The sequence below is a fragment of the Colossoma macropomum genome, unplaced genomic scaffold (genome assembly GCF_904425465.1).
Source record: "Colossoma macropomum unplaced genomic scaffold, Colossoma_macropomum, whole genome shotgun sequence".
Taxonomy (NCBI): Eukaryota; Metazoa; Chordata; class Actinopteri; order Characiformes; family Serrasalmidae; genus Colossoma; species Colossoma macropomum.
In genome coordinates this window covers 17,160,314-17,182,332 of record NW_023494803.1, presented here as the reverse complement: position 1 = coordinate 17,182,332, position 22,019 = coordinate 17,160,314, and the positions used below count along the sequence as shown (strand labels likewise).

Sequence of the window (22,019 nt, the reverse complement as noted above, 5' to 3'; positions counted from 1 at the left end):
TGGCACAGGCTTGAAAATGTTGACGTGGGAAGTGCTCTGACTGTGTGAGCCACACTTTTTTCACACTCTACTAGAGCAGAACTTCAGCCAGTGAAGGAAGGCCACCGCTTCATTTTATGAGATTTGCTCTTGCTAGGAATGTAAATTTCTGTCCGCACAACAGTCCTGTATGCAGACATTTTAGGGAGCAGGGGCACAAAAAGGAAAGAAGGGCAAATTGAATGTGAGTGTGAAACTTAATTTAATTAATAACATATAACAAACACTCTCATCGAGAGACACAGTCTTGTGGCCTCCATGTGGCACAACTTTGTAAGCTTTCTCAAGAAGTCTGATCATCTGTAGCCAAGCATCCAAGAGAACATGATTGATTTAGCTTTCTCTGTGTGGATAGGATGCCCCCCCTCACCCAATCACTCAGGACAATACGACCTGAGTGTTTGTTAGCTAACAGAAACAAATGTAATAGAATTGACAGTTAGTATTCTCTTCCAGATATGTTGAGTTGTTTTAATAAGGCTGACTTCACATGACTCAGAGAATGCATGTGCTAGCCTTTGCCTCCCCAGCTTGGTAGCAATGTGTGATAAGGGCAAACATAGCTTGCAGGTGGAATTGGCAATGACTAAATTAGGGATATATCTGCAAAATATATATATATATATATATATATATATGCCAGGGGTTCTCATATTCTTCATGCCAGGTGCCGCATACAGAAGTAGCAAACCCACCAAATGTTCTGTGAAGTTAAATAAGTTAATTGTAGATAAACGCAAGTGGCAAGCTTTCAGCCCACTTTCCTTAACATTCTATTCTTTTGGTCAGTAAGCACAATAGCATACCATGACAACAGAATGAAACCCGTATAAGCCTGTAGTGATGAGATGTACAATAGTGAAATAATAAGGTAACATTGTTTTGTGTTTAGATGTAATCCATTTAGCTCTAACCTTCACTAGAAATGCATCAGTAAATTTGATTAATATCTAATTATTTGAATTTGTTCTGATCCAAGTTGTCTGCTAGTTTATAAGGCTAGCCAGCGATGTACTCTGTACCTAAATGCTATTATATTTATTTGCTGAGGCTTCTCTGCTATTTTTTTTGTTAAATATGTCTTTGGCTTTTTTCTGCTGGAGAACAATGAATAACTTGTACTTTCAACTGTTTGTTTCAACTGGAAACTAAACAAATTGAGAATGTTCTCTGACTATTGCAAAATAGCTCAGTGTTAAAAAATTAGTACATACTTTATTTAATGTTACTAGTACCGATTAGGCTGACCATGGATTTTAACTCTCTTTAATCCATGCAGTTGAATCACCACAGGTGTCATTACATTAATTTACATTAATTTATATCAGTTTAAGCTGTAAGAAAACAAATCAGAATTTAGGTTTGGCACAGTCTGCTGCAGTGCTATTTGCCCTGATTGCTTGAACGTATGTGTGTTTGGTGTGGTGTATGCGTATGTGTGTGTGTGTGTATGCATGTGTGTATACAGGGCAGCAATCCATAACTCACATATGAATGCTTTACGGTCCAGTCTCAGTGACAGCGTCTCTCTCAGCAGGGGCTGCAGGTGAACTCGAACGACCTGCACGCAGACTCTTAAACCTGCCTGTGATCTGAGCAGCTTTTACATCTTCAAAACTCATTCATCCATTTTGCTGTAATCCATTTACCTCTCTCCCTCCCACCTCCGCGACCTCCCTCCCCTATCGTCCCCTTTAATGGACCTCCCCTACCACTGCCTTCATAGGAGAGCTAAAGTTCCACTCATTTTCTCATTCAATTAGTCATTCTCTTCTAATCTAGTTATTTATTTCTCTTAGCCACACAAGGCCACTGTCTTCCATTACCCCTATTCTGTTCCTTTTCATTCATTCATTCATTCATTTATTCATTCATCCATTTGTTCGTTCATTCATTTGTCCTTTAATTCGGCTGTGCCATTCATGTTGTTAAGCAAACTAATCTAGATCAATATATTAGAAGAATTATTAAACACCTCTGTCATTTTCTTGAGTGCTAAGAAACTTTTGGAGTTGAGAGTGGGGGGGTCTAACTATTCAATAAAATATTTGTTTATTTTACTGTTTTATTTTAATTGCAGGTATAGATTTTACTTAGAATGTAAATTACGTTTTTAAATGTAGATACTTTAAGCTGTAAAACGAAAGTTTAAATGGCTTCTTTTTTGTTATTTTTTTCTTTCAATATTTTATCCTCACTCAAAGGCTAGATTTTGCTCATATCCATACAGTACATCAACATAGATCATGTGTAATGGATGCCCATGACTATATTTGCATCTTCCTTTAGATTTATTGGAGAAAATGAACAGAGATCTTACATACTTTAAACAGTAGCATGAAACTAGAGGTAAATGTCTGCCTGTTTGTTTAAATATTTTTGACAGTGTTTATAACAAAGGTGTATTTTCATTTGCTCAGAAAAAAACAATCATATTAAAATAAAAGAAAAACAATATTAATACATTACATTATAGTTTTAAATGTGAATGTGTTCATTTATTGCTCTTGTGGTAGCCCAGTAGTAATTGTAGTTATCATCCATTACCAGTTTGGCTAATCTGTGCTTCATTATGTTAAATCAAGTGTGGTGGTGATGGAATTGAACAAATCTGTGCGACTGCTGAGGGCATTAAGGAGACATCCGGACCCAAATTTTGTTCTTCAGATTAACTCAAAGATATCAACTACTTTTGGGAAAACAAAAAAATCTTACTTTTTAATGTGTTTATGTTTATGTATGATTTTAAATAATACATGTATATATTAACATTATAGAAAAACAACAATGATAAGTAGATTCTTAGCAAATCTATATAGTCTTGCAAATATTTTGCATATCAGATGCGGTTAGAGCACTATTATCGCTGAATGTGGATACTGCAGTTACAGGAGGTGTAGAGAGAGCGGTGCTTCGAAGAAGTGAGTTGAGCTTTTAAAGCCTTAATTTATTGTACCTCTCAGCGTGCGAGTCCCATAACTTTCTAGTTAGCCACTACTGGTTTCATGTTTACAGAGGGAGCTTGGGGGTAGAGAAAATTCACACATCCTCTCTCTCTCCCTCCGTGCCGGTCTCAGGAGTGGCCCTGCCACCTCCACACACACCTACAAACACACACACACATAGAGGGAGAGCGAGAGGGACCTCCGGCGCCAGTCCGCCCCATGCTGAGACCAATGCCATTGGTCATGGCCCGCCCCTTTCTGTCCATTACCCCACCACAGTGCCCCTCTCCCATCATTAGACTCACCTCAGATAATCAGCCACACACATTCGCGCGCACGCACAAACACTCCAAGTGGAAAGGGGTGTTTTGCTGCTTACACTCCTTCTATCGTGCCCACCCCCCCCCAAAACCCTCCCCACCAAAGACCCCAAAACCTGCCTTTGAACAATTTTTTGGAGACTTCCCCCTCTTAAATCTTTGGAGTGGGAAAGGTCCCCCCATCAAAGTTTAAAAAAGGATGAATCTGGAAAAATGCAATAAATCTGAGATCACAGGCTCTCTCTGGCCCTAGATAAATTCTTGCACCTCGGCCTGGCCCGCCGTACACATCTGCCTTGCATTTAGACACTTTTACATGGCCCTGCTCCACAGGAGCCTCCAGTTCCCAAGCTTTACTCCTTGCTTCTGCTACATACACACAAACGCACACACAATCACAGGACACTAATGTGCCTTGACTGTTCCAAAATCCGTGGACACCTCGACAACTTCTCACATATGCCAAGAACATCCAGCTTAATCTTGTAGCATTGTTGTAGTACATTGCCTGATTGGCACTTTAGCCGTTGTAAAAGTGAAGAATAACACGAGAACAGAAGAGCAGATTTGAATGAAAACCAAAACAGAAGCACCAAAAAGTACAATTTAGGTCATAAAGCAGAGCTAACCTTTGAAATAGGCTTAGTATGTTGCCATGTAGGGGGTAACACGGTACAGTTGTGATTACTTTTTCCTGTAACAGCATAGCGCAGTGCATTACAATTCAACTTTACAACACTTTACTGTAGGGCACTGTTCATAAGATTACATGACACCTTCATAAGCTCATCATGAAAGGTGACATAATCCTACATAAACATTTATAAGCATTTATTGAAATAGAATATTGGTTATTGGATGAGACCTGCAGACCAGCATTCTTAGCGGTTTTGTTAGTTTCTCTTAATTAACTCTTAATTTTTTCATTAGTTCTTTTCGCATAATGATATTTTTGCATGATGCTAAAATGTAAATGGGTGAATTTTACATGTTTTTGTTATTCTAACCCTGATGATGTTTAGTATTCAGGTTTAACATTGCGCTCTGTACCCATGACCACTGTCAGCTGGTGAATACTAGACCCCAAGCAGTTTCAGAGCTGCATGGGTGAGTTAACTTTACTTGCTGTAGAAGTGTAGATCACTGAGAAATAGAAAGGAACTATAAATCAAAGCTTAAGTTATTTAAGCTTGAAGCTGTTAAACAACCTTTTTTCTGGCTATAGGTTTGCATGAGTAAAGTCAACTAATTGAAGTTGACATTATATGTCACATCATCAGAAGAATGTCACTGGGATCTATATTAAGCTGCAAAGTCAGTTTTTATAATCTGCTAGGTCATTTAAAAAAAGTGTCATGTCATAACAACGCAATGTCAGAAAAAATCAGCACCCCTAACATAGATGTTAAGTCAACTTTACATCAGAGTTGTCAAAGCTTTTATGATAGATGACACTTATTGGAATAAGCACACTTATGTAGATTTAAGTCCATTGTCATTGTGGGCTTATGTAGGTGTCTTGTAGCCTTATGAACTCTGTCCTTTAGGTGTTACCTTACTTGTAAGCACATTACGGAATTGTTGTGCACGTTAGCTGCAAACGCTAACATTTGTGAAGTCACGCTGTTAGTGCGAGCAGTGCAGAACATGAACTCAGTGAGTGATCTGTCATCTAATCACATTAATATAACAGTGACAGATGAAAATCCATGTGCTGCAAAAGAGAGGACCCCAACAAACAAGATTCAGTTTTAATTGAAAATAAGTTCTATAAGCTTTGCAATTCATTAATAAAGATTTTATTCCTAGGCAAAAAAAAATGTTGAACTGTTTTTACTGTATTGTTAAAAATAAAAGTAGGCTCAACTTAAAATTATATAGTAAATGATTATTCCTGATTATTCTATATACTGCTTTTCTTGAGTTAACTTGAGTACACTAGAATTCACCTCATCTTAAACTTCTTAGATGAGTCAAAAATTCTCTTAATTTTTTAGTTCTGTATCTCAGTTTGGTACATACAGTAGAATTTGTTTTTTCCCCTTATAAATTTCTATGACGTTGGGTTTCAAACTCACAATCTCCTATAAGGGTGATGGCTTAGTCCATTGCACCATATAGGAGCAGCTGAAGTTACTCACATTTCATGTCCATAAATGTTTAATACACCGTAGAAAATGTTTATTGAAAAGTAGCATGGTCAGATGTGGTGCAACTGTTTTATAATTCATCCAAGCATCAGGAGTTTGTGAGTTTGAATCCCAGCAAAGCCACAGCTGTCCATATCTGGGAGTCCAAAAAGAGCAATTGTGCAATTTCCACTGTTTGCAGAAATTGAGTAAAAATGCTAATTGTTTTTTGTTTACCTAACTGAGATGCAGAACTAAAAAATTAAGAGAACCTTTGACTCATCTAAGAAGTTTGAGTTGAGGGAGGTCTAGTGTCCTCAAGTTAAGGTTAACTCAATAAAATAAGTGTAATCAGTTACCTCATAATTTTAAGTTGAGATAACTTGTCCTTTTTTACAGTGTGGCAAGTTTCTGGATTTTTAAACATCATCCATCAGCTGTTAATAAATTTAATCAAGCATAACTGGCAGTATCTTGTTCAGGGATAGTGAGAGGCCTTTTAAATAATGTAGAAGTAAAGTTGTGAGTAGTAACTTGGGAAGTAGTAAGTAAAGTAATCCAATTATAGTTTGAGAGAAGTACAGTAATTTATAATGGATTACTTTTTTGATTAACTACCCCAACATCAGTATGTTCTGATATGTATTGACAATTGCTGTTTTCTGTTCTTCTGCAGCGCAAGCAGAGTATGCAGCTGAAGATGACCGCCTGAATGCTGCCCAGAAAAGGTGGGAGGCATTTTATTTAAAATGTACCTACTATGGTGTATTTTTTTTATCGGTTTACACAAGAAACTGTACATTGCTATAAGACTACATGAGGCATGCATGCAAGTATGTGACATCCATTGGGGAACTCAGCCAAGTGAGATTTATGAGAGACGTCAGAGAACCGTCTTTGGTTATTCAGCATGTTAGGTACAGATAAGCAGAGACCACATCCTCTCAACATCAGATAGCAGTAATGTTTGTCATTTGTAAAGCTGTCTGTAGCAGTTAGCGTCAGCTGATAAGGAATCCCTCAGCTATGTGAGAACAAGAAAGAGAGGGTGAATGGTGGTCTGCTTGGCTTGCTGAGTAATGCTGTGGTCAGCTGTTATTTACCAATGACTTCCTTCTCCCAAAATCAGTGCAGGACTTGATGTTCATGACAGCCCTAACTGTTACCCGGGGAGCTGGAGGCATGCCTAGAAATGTTCGAAAGTCTTTTTTTTCTTCACGCACAAACACACACAGAGGTTCCACTGCTTATCATGTAGCCTTATCATGACTAATTGCATCAGACTCCCATGCGTAACCGTGTTCCAACAGCGGTCCACTGTTTTGGGTGATTTATGCTGAAACGTACGACTCGCAGATGCCAAACAAGAGTATCTCTGGAACTTTTCATAGAGGAAAAAAAAAACTCTTGAAATGACAAACAAAGCAAATTGATTATTTTTCCTTGTTTGGCTAGACATGAGAGGTTTTTGGCATGTCTGCTAAAAGAAATGGAATCAGAATCAGTGTATAAATTATAAAAACAAAGAGTGCATACGTGGCAAAAACAGCACAGCTTTGAACCTCAGAAAATCAGAGATTTTGGACAGTTCAGGGCTGATGGTTGCAGACTGTCCTGTCAAACTGCATGGCTGGTTCCTCATTTTCCTTGTCCAAGGCAAACACACTGAATTTAGCTCTTTTAACCTTAATTTATTGCAGAACAGAAACCTCAGCGCCTCCTCGACTCCACTTCTCAGAAAAGGTGCTGAATTGACTAATATTGATCAAAAGGGCCTGACGGGTAGAAAACCTTTTTTATTCGCTGTTAATTTGGTCACCAAAAGCGGCCAAGGCAGTGGCCACTCCAGAGGAGAGAGAATGGGCGGTGGTGGAGACGGGGTGTTCCCCCATGTTCCCATGAACACACCTCATTAAAGTGACTTGCTGGTGATGGATATGACCAGCCTCCTGGAGCTGGGTGGGCGGCCACATGTGTCCAAATCTGAAGAGAATCCACCTTTGCTGTTTTGCACTGTGTGGCCTGCATGGTGGCCAAACTCTTCAACAGAGCCATACCTTTGATCATTAAAGGACTATTTCCTCCAAATTGGTAATGCGGCTTAGCAACAGTTGAAACCAAGGGGCGGTTAGCATGAACATATCTGCATAATGCTAACTGGGCCCATCTAGCTTTCTTTAGCAGTATTAGCATTTTAAGGGGAAGCATTTGTTTAAAAAAGAAAGAAGGAATGTATGACGAAGGATATGTCTTCTTAATTTCAGTGTTTTTTTTCCGGTATTAACGTAATCAGATACACATACACAATACATTTGGGTATACTTGTATTGGGACACAAGTACCCTCAGACAAAAGAATTAAGTAACAGTTGAACAGCACCTACATACACTGTAGGTGTAAATAAGATACTGTGATGGTACATTTCTGTTCATCAAGGTACAATGTAAATGTATCCTCAAGGGTTTCAGTTGTGTACCTTAAATATGTTTTTCCCAGTGGAAAAGTACACATTTATACCTTTTCATAAACCAGTGTTTTAAAACAGAGCAATGAAATAAAAAGGCTGGAGGCAGGACAGGGTGTGTGAAGTGAATACTTCACAAAATATAATTGCAATGCATTATGGTGTAATTATGTTCCCTAACTAAAGGTACTGAAGACGTACCTTTGAGGGTACCACCCCAGTTTTTCTGAGAGTATGGGGTTGAATACATTTAATGGCTCCTGTATAGGGACTTAATAACTCATGCATAAGCACTGGATAATGCATTTCAAAAGCAATACTCAAGTATTTATGAACAGCTTATGTCAGTATTCGCAAGATGACAGGATTTTTTATTAAATAATTAACATTGTATTGACATTAGGGCCCTTAAACTAGTGACAGACATATGTTGCATTTACAAAACTCTTACGAACCATTATTAATGGATTGTATAATGATCCACATCACAATGATTAACAACATCACATACTGTATTAAATGTGATACTGTATGTAGTGTTCCTCACTGGGTCTTAAACTTGCATAAATATGTTATAAATGGAACAAGTGTCCATCACTTTAGTTGATGCTGTCATTTACTTAATGAGTAAGCTGTTTATAAATTCTGTATTATTCAATGGTTATGTGTGCGTTATGAAGTCTCCATGTCAGCAGAACCTTCATTTGAAGACTACTACAAGCAGAAAGGGTGTATGCATTACACATTATAGGCCACACCGGTCAGTTTCATTCAAAAAAGGGATAGAAAGAAGAAACTGATTTACTGAGCTCTCTTTCAATCAAATAAAATCCTTCCTTCTCGTTCTCTGTATTTCTCTTATCTCCTGTTTATTTAATGTTCTGGCAGGCAGTCGGAGGCCGACACAAATTACTCTGTGTACATTTCATGCATTCCATCTTAATTCCGTGCAAATCGCCGATTTACTCCATTCAGCTACGCAGTAGTAAAAGCTGCTGAAGCAATCTCGTCTATACATTCAGCAGTGTAATGTAAACAAGTGTATGTCTTTGAAAGATTTGTGAAGTGTGTCATTCCATTTTGCAGTTACAGTAGGGCTATTAAGTGGTTTGGTTGCTGTGGGGGAGTAAAGCTTTTACTTTTCTGGGAAACTCATACATTTCATGTATTTTAACAATACATACAGTTTTGGGTGCAGAACTATTATTTGCATTAGCTTTTTGTGTTATTTTATTTTTTTTACTTTAAATTCCCCAATTTTAAATTGAGCTCCTACAAAAAACTGAGCTCCAGTACACATGAAAACAGACCTTAAATCTGGAATGATAGGCAAGTGTATAAATGCTGGTGGTGTTTTAATTACGTTTAATTTTACTTTTATTTATTGTCAAACACATGGTACAGGCCTAACTGGTAGCCATTGATGCTAACCATCCGCAATTAGGGTTAGTATAACTTACCATATCACCCACAGCTAGGGCAGCAAGGCTCATCCATGTTTTTCATACTTTATCCACATCACTCAACACTTATGCAGAACAAGTGCTCAACAGCAAAGATGGTTCTAATCAAAATGCGTTAGCTATTGTGCAGAGAAGCATTCCTGGAGGCATATACCAAACATTAAAGACTAGAAGAAAAGACTTGGACGCCTTGCACACATTAGCTTGATCATGGGAACTTTTGGAATATCTACATTAGTAAATAGCCTAGACTGTACTTTAGTCTATACCATTGTTTCAGTATTGTTTTTATTCTTTCTTTTCATGTTTTTGTTGTTAAATGCAATCATTGTGAAATATTCACACTTAATAGTTTAGTACCTCAGTCTGAGTGAAGCAAGAGAGAGAAGCGCCATTTAACTTTATTTTTGAATAAGTAAAATAAAGTTTTTTCAGCATTCTCTTAGCATTATCTTATAGCATAGCCAAACGTTTCAAAAGCCCAAAAGAGGTTAAATAGAGCCTAATCACTTTTATTTATTTAGGCAGTATTAGGGAAGCTCTCTAGTAAAAACACAGCCTGCAAGCAGAGGTGTGACTTGCAGCTCAGACAAACTCTGAGCTGCAGCTTCAGAAGCAGGGAACACTATATGCCGTAATACTTGGGATGAGTCCATAGAGTCACAGAACATATTAAATAGCTGTGGAGTGCTGAGTTGCTGGTGACTCTGAAAGATGCAGCAACATACCTTAGGGGTTTCAGAGAAAGCATATGCAGTTTTTAAACTACCAGATTCTTACCACTGTCAGGAGAGACTAGCGATGATAATCGGTAGGAATTAGCAATACGGCAGATCATCATACTTTAATACATTTTCATTATGCATGACATGGATCACGATATTTAGTTCTGAGGAAAATATAAATTTCTGAGGATTGATAACTTAAAAAGGTAGCCAGTGGTGCCACATTTCCCTAATACTCCCAAAACGATTTGATTTAAAACAATGATTTTTATTCAACATTTCATGTACCATGCTGCTTTAAATTCAATTCATCCAACTAATTATGCTATCTTTGTAATGAACCATGTTTTAATTCAAAACTAAACATTTGTAGTGTTTTATAAGTACAATATTCACAATATCCTCAATATAATGCAGCCCTAATTAAAATGTAAAAATAACAAAATTCTTCAAAACAGTGGCACATCCAGACACAGCAGCTCGGTGATCTCTGTAATTACGCTGTTTTCCATTAATTAGTCAAACAACTGCAGCCATTGACTATAGGAGAACCCCTTAATATCATATGAGATGAGCCTCTTAACATCTAGGCAATGAAGGCAGAGGCTTTTATTTCTGAACATTCAGACTTTATAAGTGGTCATGTTGGCTGTGATATTGTATTGGTTATTCTAATAACTGGAAGGAACATCATTGCTTTCCCAGTTATCACATCCCAGGTTGTCTTTAAGCATAGCTAGTATGATTAATCTTATGCATTTGTGACTAACACTAAGCATCATATTCAGAAAGCTGAGAAAAGAAATGTCCTTGACAGTAAAATCCATTCTGTTCTAGGATTTTGAAACCAAAACACACAAAATGATTTAAAGAAAATGTTGTAGTGGAGATGAAGTGAGCTGTTGTAACCTTTTCAACAAGTCACAGATCAGATTAAGCAGGAGGGGTAGAAATGCACAGCAAATTTTAGGTCTGCTTTATAGGGCTTTTAGGGCATGTCCATGTTTAAATGGCCCATTGAGTTTCCCTCCTGTTTGTGATATGGGTAAGCTGCTATACAGGTGCCCATTAGTCACACTGTTCCACTTGACTTGTGGCCACTAAGCATGTTTTGCAGCCCAGCAGCGAGTTTCTGCTGGAGATCGCAGATTGGTTTCCTATTCTTAACACAGCTACTCTGAACAAAGCCGAGTCCCACAGTTCAGTTTACTTTTCTAAAACGGCAGCTTATTATGCAGACTGCACATAGCCCTGCCCACTAACTTCTCACTCATAAGGGGCAGGGTTTAAACTAGGGGTGGGGAACCTCAGTCCTGGAGGGTCAGATTCCTGCGCAGTTTGGTGATTTTTCTGCTCAAGCACACCTGATTCAAGTCATCATATAAATCAGGTTTAGTTGCTGGGCTAGAGCAGGGAAATGACCAGACTGTTTGACTGTGGCCCTTATTTCCCCTGGCTTAAACAAAGCAGTGAAATAATGGAATCTGACCAAACTGAAGACAAAATAGAAGATGAAAATTCAGTGATGAAGAGATAGCAGTGTTAATAAATGAAGTTTGTTTCCATCAAAACACTCTCCATTTTATTCCATCTTAGAAAAAAGAGTTTGTAAAACAGTAATACGGACAGTGTCCGCATTTTGCAGCTGCATCAAGGCATATTGTGCTCAGCATCTTCTCACATAAGTGCATTTGGTCTCAAGAATTTCAGCAGCATTATTCTGACATTCTTTCAGCACGTTTGGGGCTCATACCTCCGTCTAACCACTGTGTCTGCTGTCATTGTTGAAGAAAGTCTAACAACATGTCTTTAGACCCTAATGCAAATGTATGTCTGGTTTTAAATGACAGAGGAAAACTTAATGCAAAACGGGCTGCCACAGGTTGCTCAAACTTTAATACATTGAGCAGAATATGTGATCAGACACGTGTAATATCTCCACCTACTTTTTATGCTATTCTTGTACGTTTTCCACTGCCCTCCCTCAAATGGATATGCTCAAATAAGAGAAGCGCCTTTTGCATTTTACTATGTGCACTGCCTGTTTCTTGCAGAACACGTGCTGAATTCCTGAAACTGGCGTGAAAGGCTTAGTACATTGGACCCTGACCTTCTATGGTTTAAGCTTAATGTTGAATAAATAGTGTGACTGTCCTTATTCTGATGGTGGTCACTTGATCATCTCACATTTTTAAAACAGTGTTCTAAGACAAGGCCATTGTGAAGTAGGTTTTTTGTGCCAGGTTATATAACTGCTCTATTTTGGGTCTAAAAGTTCTGGGGCCTACCAGAACTTGTCAGTTTCTTAAAGGATACTTGGAAGTGTTTAGATGCTTTATAGTGTGCTACAAGGAAATCTTCCATGTTATTGCCTTTTTCCTGCCATTCAAGGGGAATGCAGAGAATGTGTGTACAGCAAAACCAATCTCACAGCAGGTGGTGCCATTGTGACGAGAGGCTGCTTTGTTCGCACCCTTCGTTGATTTGTGTTTACTCCTAGTCCAGGTCATGAAAGGCTCCAATGAGAAAACCGTCCAGTGAGCTCAGAATTTCAAAGAGCACCTCAGGTCTTGTCATCTCTAGAGAAGAAGAGGAGAAAGAATCAAAAGTTCTTCTACATTATTAGAGCTCCATAGGCTGTGGAAAGGCCCTGGAGAATGAATGATCTATGATTCCATCCTCCGTAGCAGCCAGAAAGATGACCAGAAAATGGGAAGCATCTTGGCACTGGCATGGCGCCATCTGCCCCGCAGCATGTCTCCTATTAGCACAGCGCTAGGCCCCATTCGTCTGGGGGTCACGGGAGGATTGTCGACCCCCGTGCATCCTTCGGAGTCACGGTTGGCCATGAGACAAGCGTGACAGCGGCAGTAGGAGAGGGTCTTTAATCTCTGAATGGAAGCAGGCTGCAGAGCAGTTTGTAGCGTCTGCAGCTTGTGGAACACTGCTGTGAACGCTGGGAAGACTTCAGGTTTGGTTACAATTGAATTAGCCTCTGGATCTGCAGAACATAGAGTTTGCAAATACTCTGAGGGCTACTTGGAGAGTGTTGCGAGCTATGAAATGCTCCTTTACGACTGCTCTTGCTTTATCCAATTACAAGCGTGCCCTGTTATTTATTATGCCGTATGCTGTGTTATTAGGGTTTTGTACCTCAGTGCTTCAATTTGTTTCAGGAGCTAAATTGTCCCAGTTTAGATCTCTTTTTTGTGGAATATATAATGTCCTAAAAAAATGGAGCTTTTGATGAGCTGACATGACTTGCCCTCTCACTCTTTGGTCTCTCTCTCAGATCTTTTCCCCTCAGTCTTGTCCTCCCCAGAGTGGAGATGTCAGGAAGATTAGTGGAGCTATAGCAAGTAGTTAAATGTTTTGTCCAGCCAGTGTTGCCTTGGTCTTCGCTGACTCTCTGTCTCCTTTCATTCACCCCCACCCTCATCCCCCTTTCTTAGCTTTCAGGACATGGTGGGCTACTTTGGACTGAAGCCCAAATCTGGAGAAAAAGAGGTTGCTCCCAACTACGTTTTCATGCTCTGGTTTGAGTTCTGCAACGACTTCAAAAACACATGGAAACGTGAGAGTAAGAACATCTCCAAAGAGAGGTTAGTAGAAGTACAATCCTGTCACAGTCTATGAGTGTTTCTATTCTTACAGGGTAGAAAGAAAATAAAAGCAATGCTATATGGTTTAAAAACATATTTCTAACCAAAGGCAACCATAGCAAAGTCAAGCTGTAATCATTCCATTCACTGTCACTCATGCCTGTATGTGTATAATCACTGAAAAAAATATGAACATTCTTATTTCATCTCTGGAGCCCACAAATATCCAATTGGCCAGTCAGTATTTTCTGAACATAATCTGTCTTTCTTGTATTTGTCTTCAAAATATAACATTTTAACTGCGGAGTATTAATCCACCATAAAGAGGCATGATACAATAGCACTTCATACAACTGTTGTGTCAGTGTAGAACAGGGTTATATGAGGGTGCAAACAGTAGAGGCTAAAGCAATACAAAGTACCTGGAGATGCTATAACATTATATCGAGCTGTACCATAGCTTGGTCTAGTTAAATAAATAAATACATTTTATTTATTGTTTTTTAAAAAAGGTGAATACTAAAACAGACATTAAGTACAGATGATTGAATAGAAATGACAGTTAAACAGAAATTAATTTAGTAAGGTGTTAATCTAGGTATTGCTTGAAGTGATGAATCATCAGACCATGATGGATGGAACTGAGTGACTGAGTAATTTTCAGGATTTTTGATACATAAGGGAGCCAAAAGGTGTTAAAATCATATATACTGATATTTACAGCCCTTAACTACATGCTCTGGAGTTCATGGTAGTGAATCAATCAACGCCAATTTGTCTATTTACGAATATTATGTAAACCTCAATTTTGAGATACCCAACAATATTGTTAGCTGACATTTACCCAGAAATTCTGATTTTGCTAATGAATACAAGCTTTTACAAAGATAGTAAATCATGTTAGCTGGTCCCCATTCATTGCCATGTTATAACTTTTGAATGAAGTGTTTCTTTAAAACCGTCATTTCTTACTGAATTGTGAAACGACATTTTCTATGAAACAATATCTAAATTACTGTATTGTTGCCTGATGTCTCTATACACTGTTAACTCTCAACCCTGAGTCTTTAGAGTATTTTAAGCTTTCACACTCTCTGTCTTTGTAGCACCTTCTGTTACTGCCTTTCAATTAGTCAACAAAGCAGTGGAGCCCCTTAACACATGCCAGACTCTCAACCCCTCTTCTATTGCACCTACTGGTCCCTACCTTGCCTATGGAGAGCCAGTATGAATTCTGTAAGGACAAATAAAAATAAAGTGCTTTTGGTTTTTAAGGCCAGAGGGGCATCAAAGCCGACGGCGGCAGTCTCAGCCCGCAGCCTAGTACAGTGTCAAGCAACTTAGATTTACAACCTCGCCCCTGACCTGTGGGGGGCATCCCACTGGGGGGACAGCAGCTCTCTCTGCGGCCCCCTGGCTTTACTAGTGTAATATGGGAGGCTGTTAAAGGGAGTGCATGGAATGGTACAAGCAAGGTTACTGTCAGTTTGAAGACGCTTTACAGCTTCTGGCGCACGTTCACGCACACTGCTAACATCCAAACTAAGCTCCAGATCCTGTTCCCAAGCCTCGTCCTATCGCATTTCTTAAAAGTTTGTCACATTTTATGAAGAATTTCATTGATTTTTCCAAGTTTCTGTATAATTAAGTGGTTAAAAGGTAAACAAGGTCATTGTGGTTTGATGTGAAATGTTCCATTCTAGAGACATTTACTGAGTCAGAATTTTTCAGCAGTGCTGATAGGAACCAGACATCCAAAGTATTTAATGTCTCTAAAGCTACCTCACAGAACGATATAGCATTAAATGGTAACAAGTAGGTTGCATGACGCTTGTGACATTGTTTTACAGTAGTTTTAAGATAAGCTTTTGGCCTAAACTATATTTTTAAAATTTCATACATACAGAACATTTTAAGGCAAAGTAGCATCCATAGAACTTATTTTTTCAGATTTGCCACTATTTTACCATTATCAATATAGAAAAACTCAGATGGAACATGTAGGTCTACTGGTTGTTTTGGACAGCCAATAAAATGTCTATGCTTGCATTGTAGACATCATGACTCCTTGTTCTTGTCACCCCCACTGTAAAGAAATCAGTAAGTTTCTCTACAGTTCACATCAGACCACTATGAATGACTTTGTTTATGTCTCAACAACTAAATTGTGCAGAATAAACAATGGAATTCTCCTTTAATGGCATGAGCTCATATGAAGGAGGTACTTAAAGATAAGCTTAATGTATGTATGTAATATGTAATATCTAATATTTTGTTAGTGTTTGAACATTTAAAGGGATAGCAGATATATACTTTTCTTGTCCAGCTTAGACAATATTTTGAACTGCAGCACAGCTTTTGAAGAAGGGACATAATGTAGAGTATTGTTCTTTCGGAAAAAGAAATATATGGTTAATTCAGATACTAGTATCTCAGATCATTTTTAACAAAGTTGTTATATCTTTTAGGTATTTCACATTTGAAATGGAGCCTGTGGTTTAACGCAGATTTATCAGAAAGTCTTTTTACTAAAATATATCAAACTTAATGGGATAGTATACTAAATATGCCAAATGCCCAGGTTTGCACAAAATAAAAATCCATGCAAAAAATAAAGATGGAAAAAGTATATACAGACACAAAACGATGAATTAACTAAATGAGTGAGGCCTACTAAAAGATTGCTATAGATTAAAAGGTAGGTGCACTGTTGTGTGGAGCAGTTTAACGATTTCAAGCATGTCCATGGGTTTTCTTGCCATCATAAACTAGTTGTTTACTGAGCAGTGATGTCCCACATTACATCTGACAGCTTTTGCTGATCTACTGTTGCTGTTATCTTAAATGCTGGTTACAAGCTCATAAAACCAAGCATAGACCTTCTTTCAGTTTAGACTCAGTGGTAGAACGTTGGAGGAGCGTGGAGTGAAATTACACAAGCAATTAACTGTGTTGCTTTATCGTTTTGCTTTGAAGTCTGTAATGTGCAAAATGTAGAAAATGAAGTGTTAATTCATAGCAGGGCTAAGGCCTAACTTTTTCAGAACCATCCCAGAGCTATTCAAAAAAGTTTCTTCAGTAAAAATTAACCATGAAGAATATTAAACTAAATTTTTGTGCTTCAGTATTACAGATTCACAAAAATGACATATGTCAGAAAGCAATACACAGAATACATGCTTAGTACACATCTATGCACACACACTTACAGACACACAATGCAAACAGACACAGCTATGGTCAATAAATACATTTATGTGCATATGTTTGAGATTGTGTGTACAAAAGATCTGTAACTAAAAAGTAATGTTTCCAATTTGATTGTATCACACTAATTCTTTTAATAAACTGCATTCCTGAAATGCAAAATAAAACTCAGTAAATTCAGATTGTGTTCAGATTTTCTTGCAGTAACTCTTTAAATAATTCAAATGAAACTGTAACATTGCAGCTCTTCAGAACCAGCTTTCATTGTAGTGGACAGCAGGGAAAAACAGTAATTATAACATTTGATTCATCATCAGTGTTTATGGTTGCCTGTAAATTAAGAATACAGCATGGTTAGAAAATAGAAAATATTTTTGCACCCTGGAATAGTGCTACCATATTTGACCAGATTACAAAGAGACTGTAATGCTCCAGCATACAAAGCAAAACATGTTACTTGAATGTCTGATGCAAGCTTTTATTGTAAGGTAGTGCATGCTAAAAATTATGAATAGACACATTAGCTTGATGTTAATGTTACAAAGGAATTCCCATTAATGGGCTAATGGAAATCAGCATTATGCTAGCAGTTGAAATGTGATGAACAGTGCTACTTATGAAGAGACAAAAAACAGTTTCTTGATTAAACATTGCTATATTTAGTGTGAGCATGAATGGACACCTGCATACATTTTATTACTATATTTTACAGACATTAAGTGGTAAGTCCAAAGCACCCAAGTTGTCCCTGAAGCATCCCAAAACGATTTAAACATGATCTCTTATGCTGTTTTTATTGCCCCCAGGACAACGGGATGCCATTAGTCTGAAGCCTTGATTTATAGGCTTTACAAGGTTTTGTTCATAACACACAGGACCACTTTTTTTGTTCAGGTACACAAAGGGACTTTTCAATGAACGATGAAAGGTATTTGCAATTATTATTTTTTTGATGCTTTTTTAAGACTAAAAGAAGCTCAACTGAATGTCCAGAAGATCACAGCTGAGAAGAAGGTGGAGATAAAGAAGGTCAATGCCAACAGTCTGGTGAGAGCAAGAGCCACACACAAATGCACACACACCTGCATCAGCCCTCAGCTCCCCTGTCGAGAGTTTATTGAGAAATTGCAACATTTATATTAAAAATATATATGTATATCTTTTTTTACAGAAAGAGAGGCTGAGGCAGAAAGAAGCAAGTGTATCCTCCAGCTGAAAATGAAAGGAGAAAGGCAAGAACAAGAGCTTTCCATCCTTTCCACCATCTCCTCTAAGACAGAGAACTGTTTCCACAGGAGACGTTCACCATAACCTGCTCCAGACTTCTTTAACGTGAAAGCCATAACAAAGATCTGAGACAGGACATTTCCTCTATTGCGAATGTGCAATCAGTGGTGGTGGGACTACTCGAGTTCAGGGTTCAGTGTGGGACCTAGATAGACTTGAAAAGCTCTTAGAGAAGAACTGAAGATGCTTATGAGGATTCTCCACACAAAGAACTTTAACATATCGTGAGCAGTGACCCTTTGCTTCTGCAGTAGGGCCATCCAAAGGTGCTACGGGGGGCTGAATGGGTTAATCATACCCACTGTAGCAAACACTTGCAATTCCAGCATAATTTTTAATTAAACCAGATGTTGATAACAAGTAAGCCTCAGAAAGTTAGACAGGTTTAGCTCCAAAAAGAGGGCGCTGATGAAGCAATATGCAGACAGACCATCATAAGGTTTAATGAATGAATAGTATGTTAAATCTGTTTTACACCATACACAAGAGAATACTGCTGTTTCAACTTGTTTCAGTTTAAGGCAAACAAAATTGGTTGATTTGTTACCCCTTTTTTCATCTAAGCAGGCAAAATGGGAGACAGCCAAATATCGTTAGCAGTAAAAACCTCCCTCACAAACCTCAAGTGACCAACCACAACCCAAAAATCAGTCAGCGTGTTTTTTTTTTTGTTTAGTGACTGATATTGTTTTGGTAGTACTTAACTGCATAATGTTTGTTGCAGTTTCCATGCACTTTCTTGCTTGCAGCAGCCATTATCTTACCATTTCCCTTTTCCAAACAGTACTTAATCCTGTGTACTGTGACTCTTCTGCACCTCATTTGCAATTTCTATGCAGTCTCCTTTTTTGTGACCCACATTGTCCATGTAAAACAGAGTATATTTATTTTGATAGAATATTGGTGTATTGGTGAACTAACAGTTGTGGTTACAGTTATCTGTTAAAATATAACAGTAAGTATATCGCTGCTGTCGGAACAAAACCTTCAAAATGGTAACTTTACAGGAGGAGGAAAAATCCACTTTTTTCAAAGTCTGTTTGGTCTGTTCGTCATGAAATTTACACACAATCTAAAGGGCAGCAGATACTTTCAAATTATGTCACAAAGTGACAAAATGACAAAAATGGGGATACAAGGTTTTGTTCCGACAGCAGCGATAGATACACATATAATGTAAAATTAGAAATGTGTGAACTCATTAATGCCTTAATTTCTTGTCATTACCAAAACCAAAAAAGTTGGCCTAATCTTCTTGTGGTTTTTGCCGTCTTGGATAGACTTGCTTGGCCGAAGGAAAAAAAATGCTTCGTAAAACTGAAGGGGAAAAGTTTATTCATGTCTAGATTTTAATTCTGTAAACACTATTTTTTTTACATCAAAATGCATACTGAGGGGTTTGGTGAAGAAGCTGTAGAAATCTGACGTGAATTCCTGTTTATCAGAATTGTCTGTAGAAAAAGCTTTAGCCTGACAATACTAGGTTAGTCTAGTAGATCTGCCACAGTGATCATGGCTTTCAAAGGTGCAATATACGCTGGTTTTGAGCAGCCCTTTCTGCCTTTCCATGGACATAAACTTTAACCATGCCTTGTTGCTTTTGGGCTCTTTCTTTCTAAAGCATCAAAAACAGTGTCAGTGAGTGAAAGAATGGAAAAATGGGAAGGGATGAACAAAAGAGTAGCAAAGCTCACACCTGATACCATCCACACTCACATTCCAGTGATACTTCTCTTATTGTGTGATTCAGGTTTCTTTTCTATGTGTGTGTTGTGTACGGCTTCACACAAAACCATTTTTTTTGTGGATAAGGATAAAATCTGAGTAGCTGCCTTGTTCAGTACTCCTGACCATATATGGATGATTCAAGTGAATTGTTTCTAAGTCAGAGCTGAAAACACGTATTAGACTTTACACTAAAATCCTTTTGCTTTGAGTGACCCTATACCTTAATTATGATTATTTTACTAAAACATGATGAATGATTGAACAGTCCATTTTGTCACAAACAAAACACTCATAACACTACTAAACCCTTACCAGGTGTTTCAGTAGTGACTGTTTCTACAGTGACAATTTTAGCTATATTTGAGCAGAACCCAAAAACACTCAGCAGTACTATTTTTAAATAGTTTAACATAGCTAATCACCTACTCCTGAATGTGGTATAGACCGTTTTGGGTATATATTCATACATATCATTTGACACAAATAATACAAGGAAATAATAAACAAACAATGCAAAAATGTAGTTGTGGTGCAGGATTCACATGCAAAAACATGAATTTAGGCCTTAGGCCTTATGTTTTTCCTTAAGGAATTTTGATTTTTCAAAATGTATGCATAATTCAGTGGTGGAGCTGTACACAGTCATTCGGACTGGTCTGATGTGGAGTGGTTCTTTGTAAAGAAACTTACTGAGATGCATGTGCCCCTTCACTATGAATGGATTTAAAATGTATATTTATATACAATAATTATTTAAAGTTTTAGACCAAACCTTTCTCTCAGAACTATTATAAAGCAATGCATCAGACAGCGTATGCATATAAACATTTCATGTAATAACTTTCTGTGACAGATCTTTTAAAGGCATTGAACTCTTCAGATGTCTGGTTCCCTTCGCCACCACAGTGAGCAATACTGACCACTCCGAATGGCTTTGTTTACATCTCAACCATTTAATTATGCAGACATTTTAGAAATTTGGTGGAATTCCCTGAAGCAAACTGAAGCAAAATATTTAAGTAGAATCTCTTTGTGGAAATATATTAAGCGTAAAGTGGGAAAAAATCCATTGTGGTTTTAGAAGTTCAGCACAATATTTTTTGACAGTTGCAAATTTTAAATGTATACCTAAAACCTGTAACTTAAGGTGAATACTTGAAAATGTGTTATGCAAGTGCCCATATGTATTTGGTATTTGGCTACATCACTAGTTAAAGGGGAACACTGATTTTCCAAAAATTCTGCATAATTGAATGGTTGAGGCGTAAACAAAATCATTCATAGTGATTTGGTGTGTTTTAGAGAAACTTGCTGAGTCAGAATTGCTCACTGTGGTGATAGGACACAGACATCCACCTCTAAAAGCTCCCTCCCAGAAAGTTATTACCTGAAATGGTTATGAATACTTAGCCTGATGTCTGAGACATTGTTTTACAATATGTTTGTGTTTAAGTTTTGTCCTAAAATGTATTTTAATCTATACCTGGTGGAGGGATACATGAAGGCTATTCTAAGGTTATTCAAAATTTTTAAAACAATCTGATTTACATTCCATATAAAAACTCAAAAGACACCTGTAGGTTCACTGGTGCTTTTGGGATAGTAAATGAAATGGCTATATTTGTGTTGTATACATGGTGACCCATTTAACATCAAACCACTTTGTTCAAGCACTGAAATGTGCAGACATTTTGAAAAATCGGTGGACTTCCCCTTTAATCTTATCTCTTAATAAGTTATGTGAAGATCAGGCCTATTACAGCCTGTAATTGTGAAGAAATATCTGATTCTAAAAGAGTTTTCTGTTAACTGCTGTAAACTCCCTGAAGAGCACTTCAACTGAGAAATCACTGCGCCATACAGTGCTGCTCTAGAGTTTCAGAGGAATAATTCCACTTCGGTTTAGGGCATCGCTGCTAGTTTTCAGAACGCAGACCGGGAATGTCCTTAGAAACAGAAGGATTTTCCTTTTTATTAGTACTTCAGAGAGGCCTGCAGTCGAGAGAAAGCAGCGCTCTCCTTACACAGACACAAAACAACACAACACATGGATAAAAACAGTAAGCAGAATAAACCGGCATACTTCCATTATAAACAAGTTCTGTACCGC

General features: G+C 37.8%; 1 protein-coding gene across 1 annotated transcript in view; it reads left to right on the top strand.

The window, feature by feature from the left end:
- The window catches only part of LOC118823783 (formin-1), a 110,438-nt gene extending 91,216 nt beyond the window's left edge, over positions 1–19,222 (top strand). Inside the window, exons 16-19 of the mRNA XM_036593597.1 lie at positions 6,110–6,161; positions 13,538–13,687; positions 17,860–17,941; positions 18,066–19,222. Coding sequence (XP_036449490.1) covers positions 6,110–6,161; positions 13,538–13,687; positions 17,860–17,941; positions 18,066–18,110 — 329 coding nt within the window. The 3' untranslated portion in view covers positions 18,111–19,222. The remainder of the gene's footprint in view (positions 1–6,109; positions 6,162–13,537; positions 13,688–17,859; positions 17,942–18,065) is intronic.
- Positions 19,223–22,019: the final 2,797 nt, after the last annotated feature.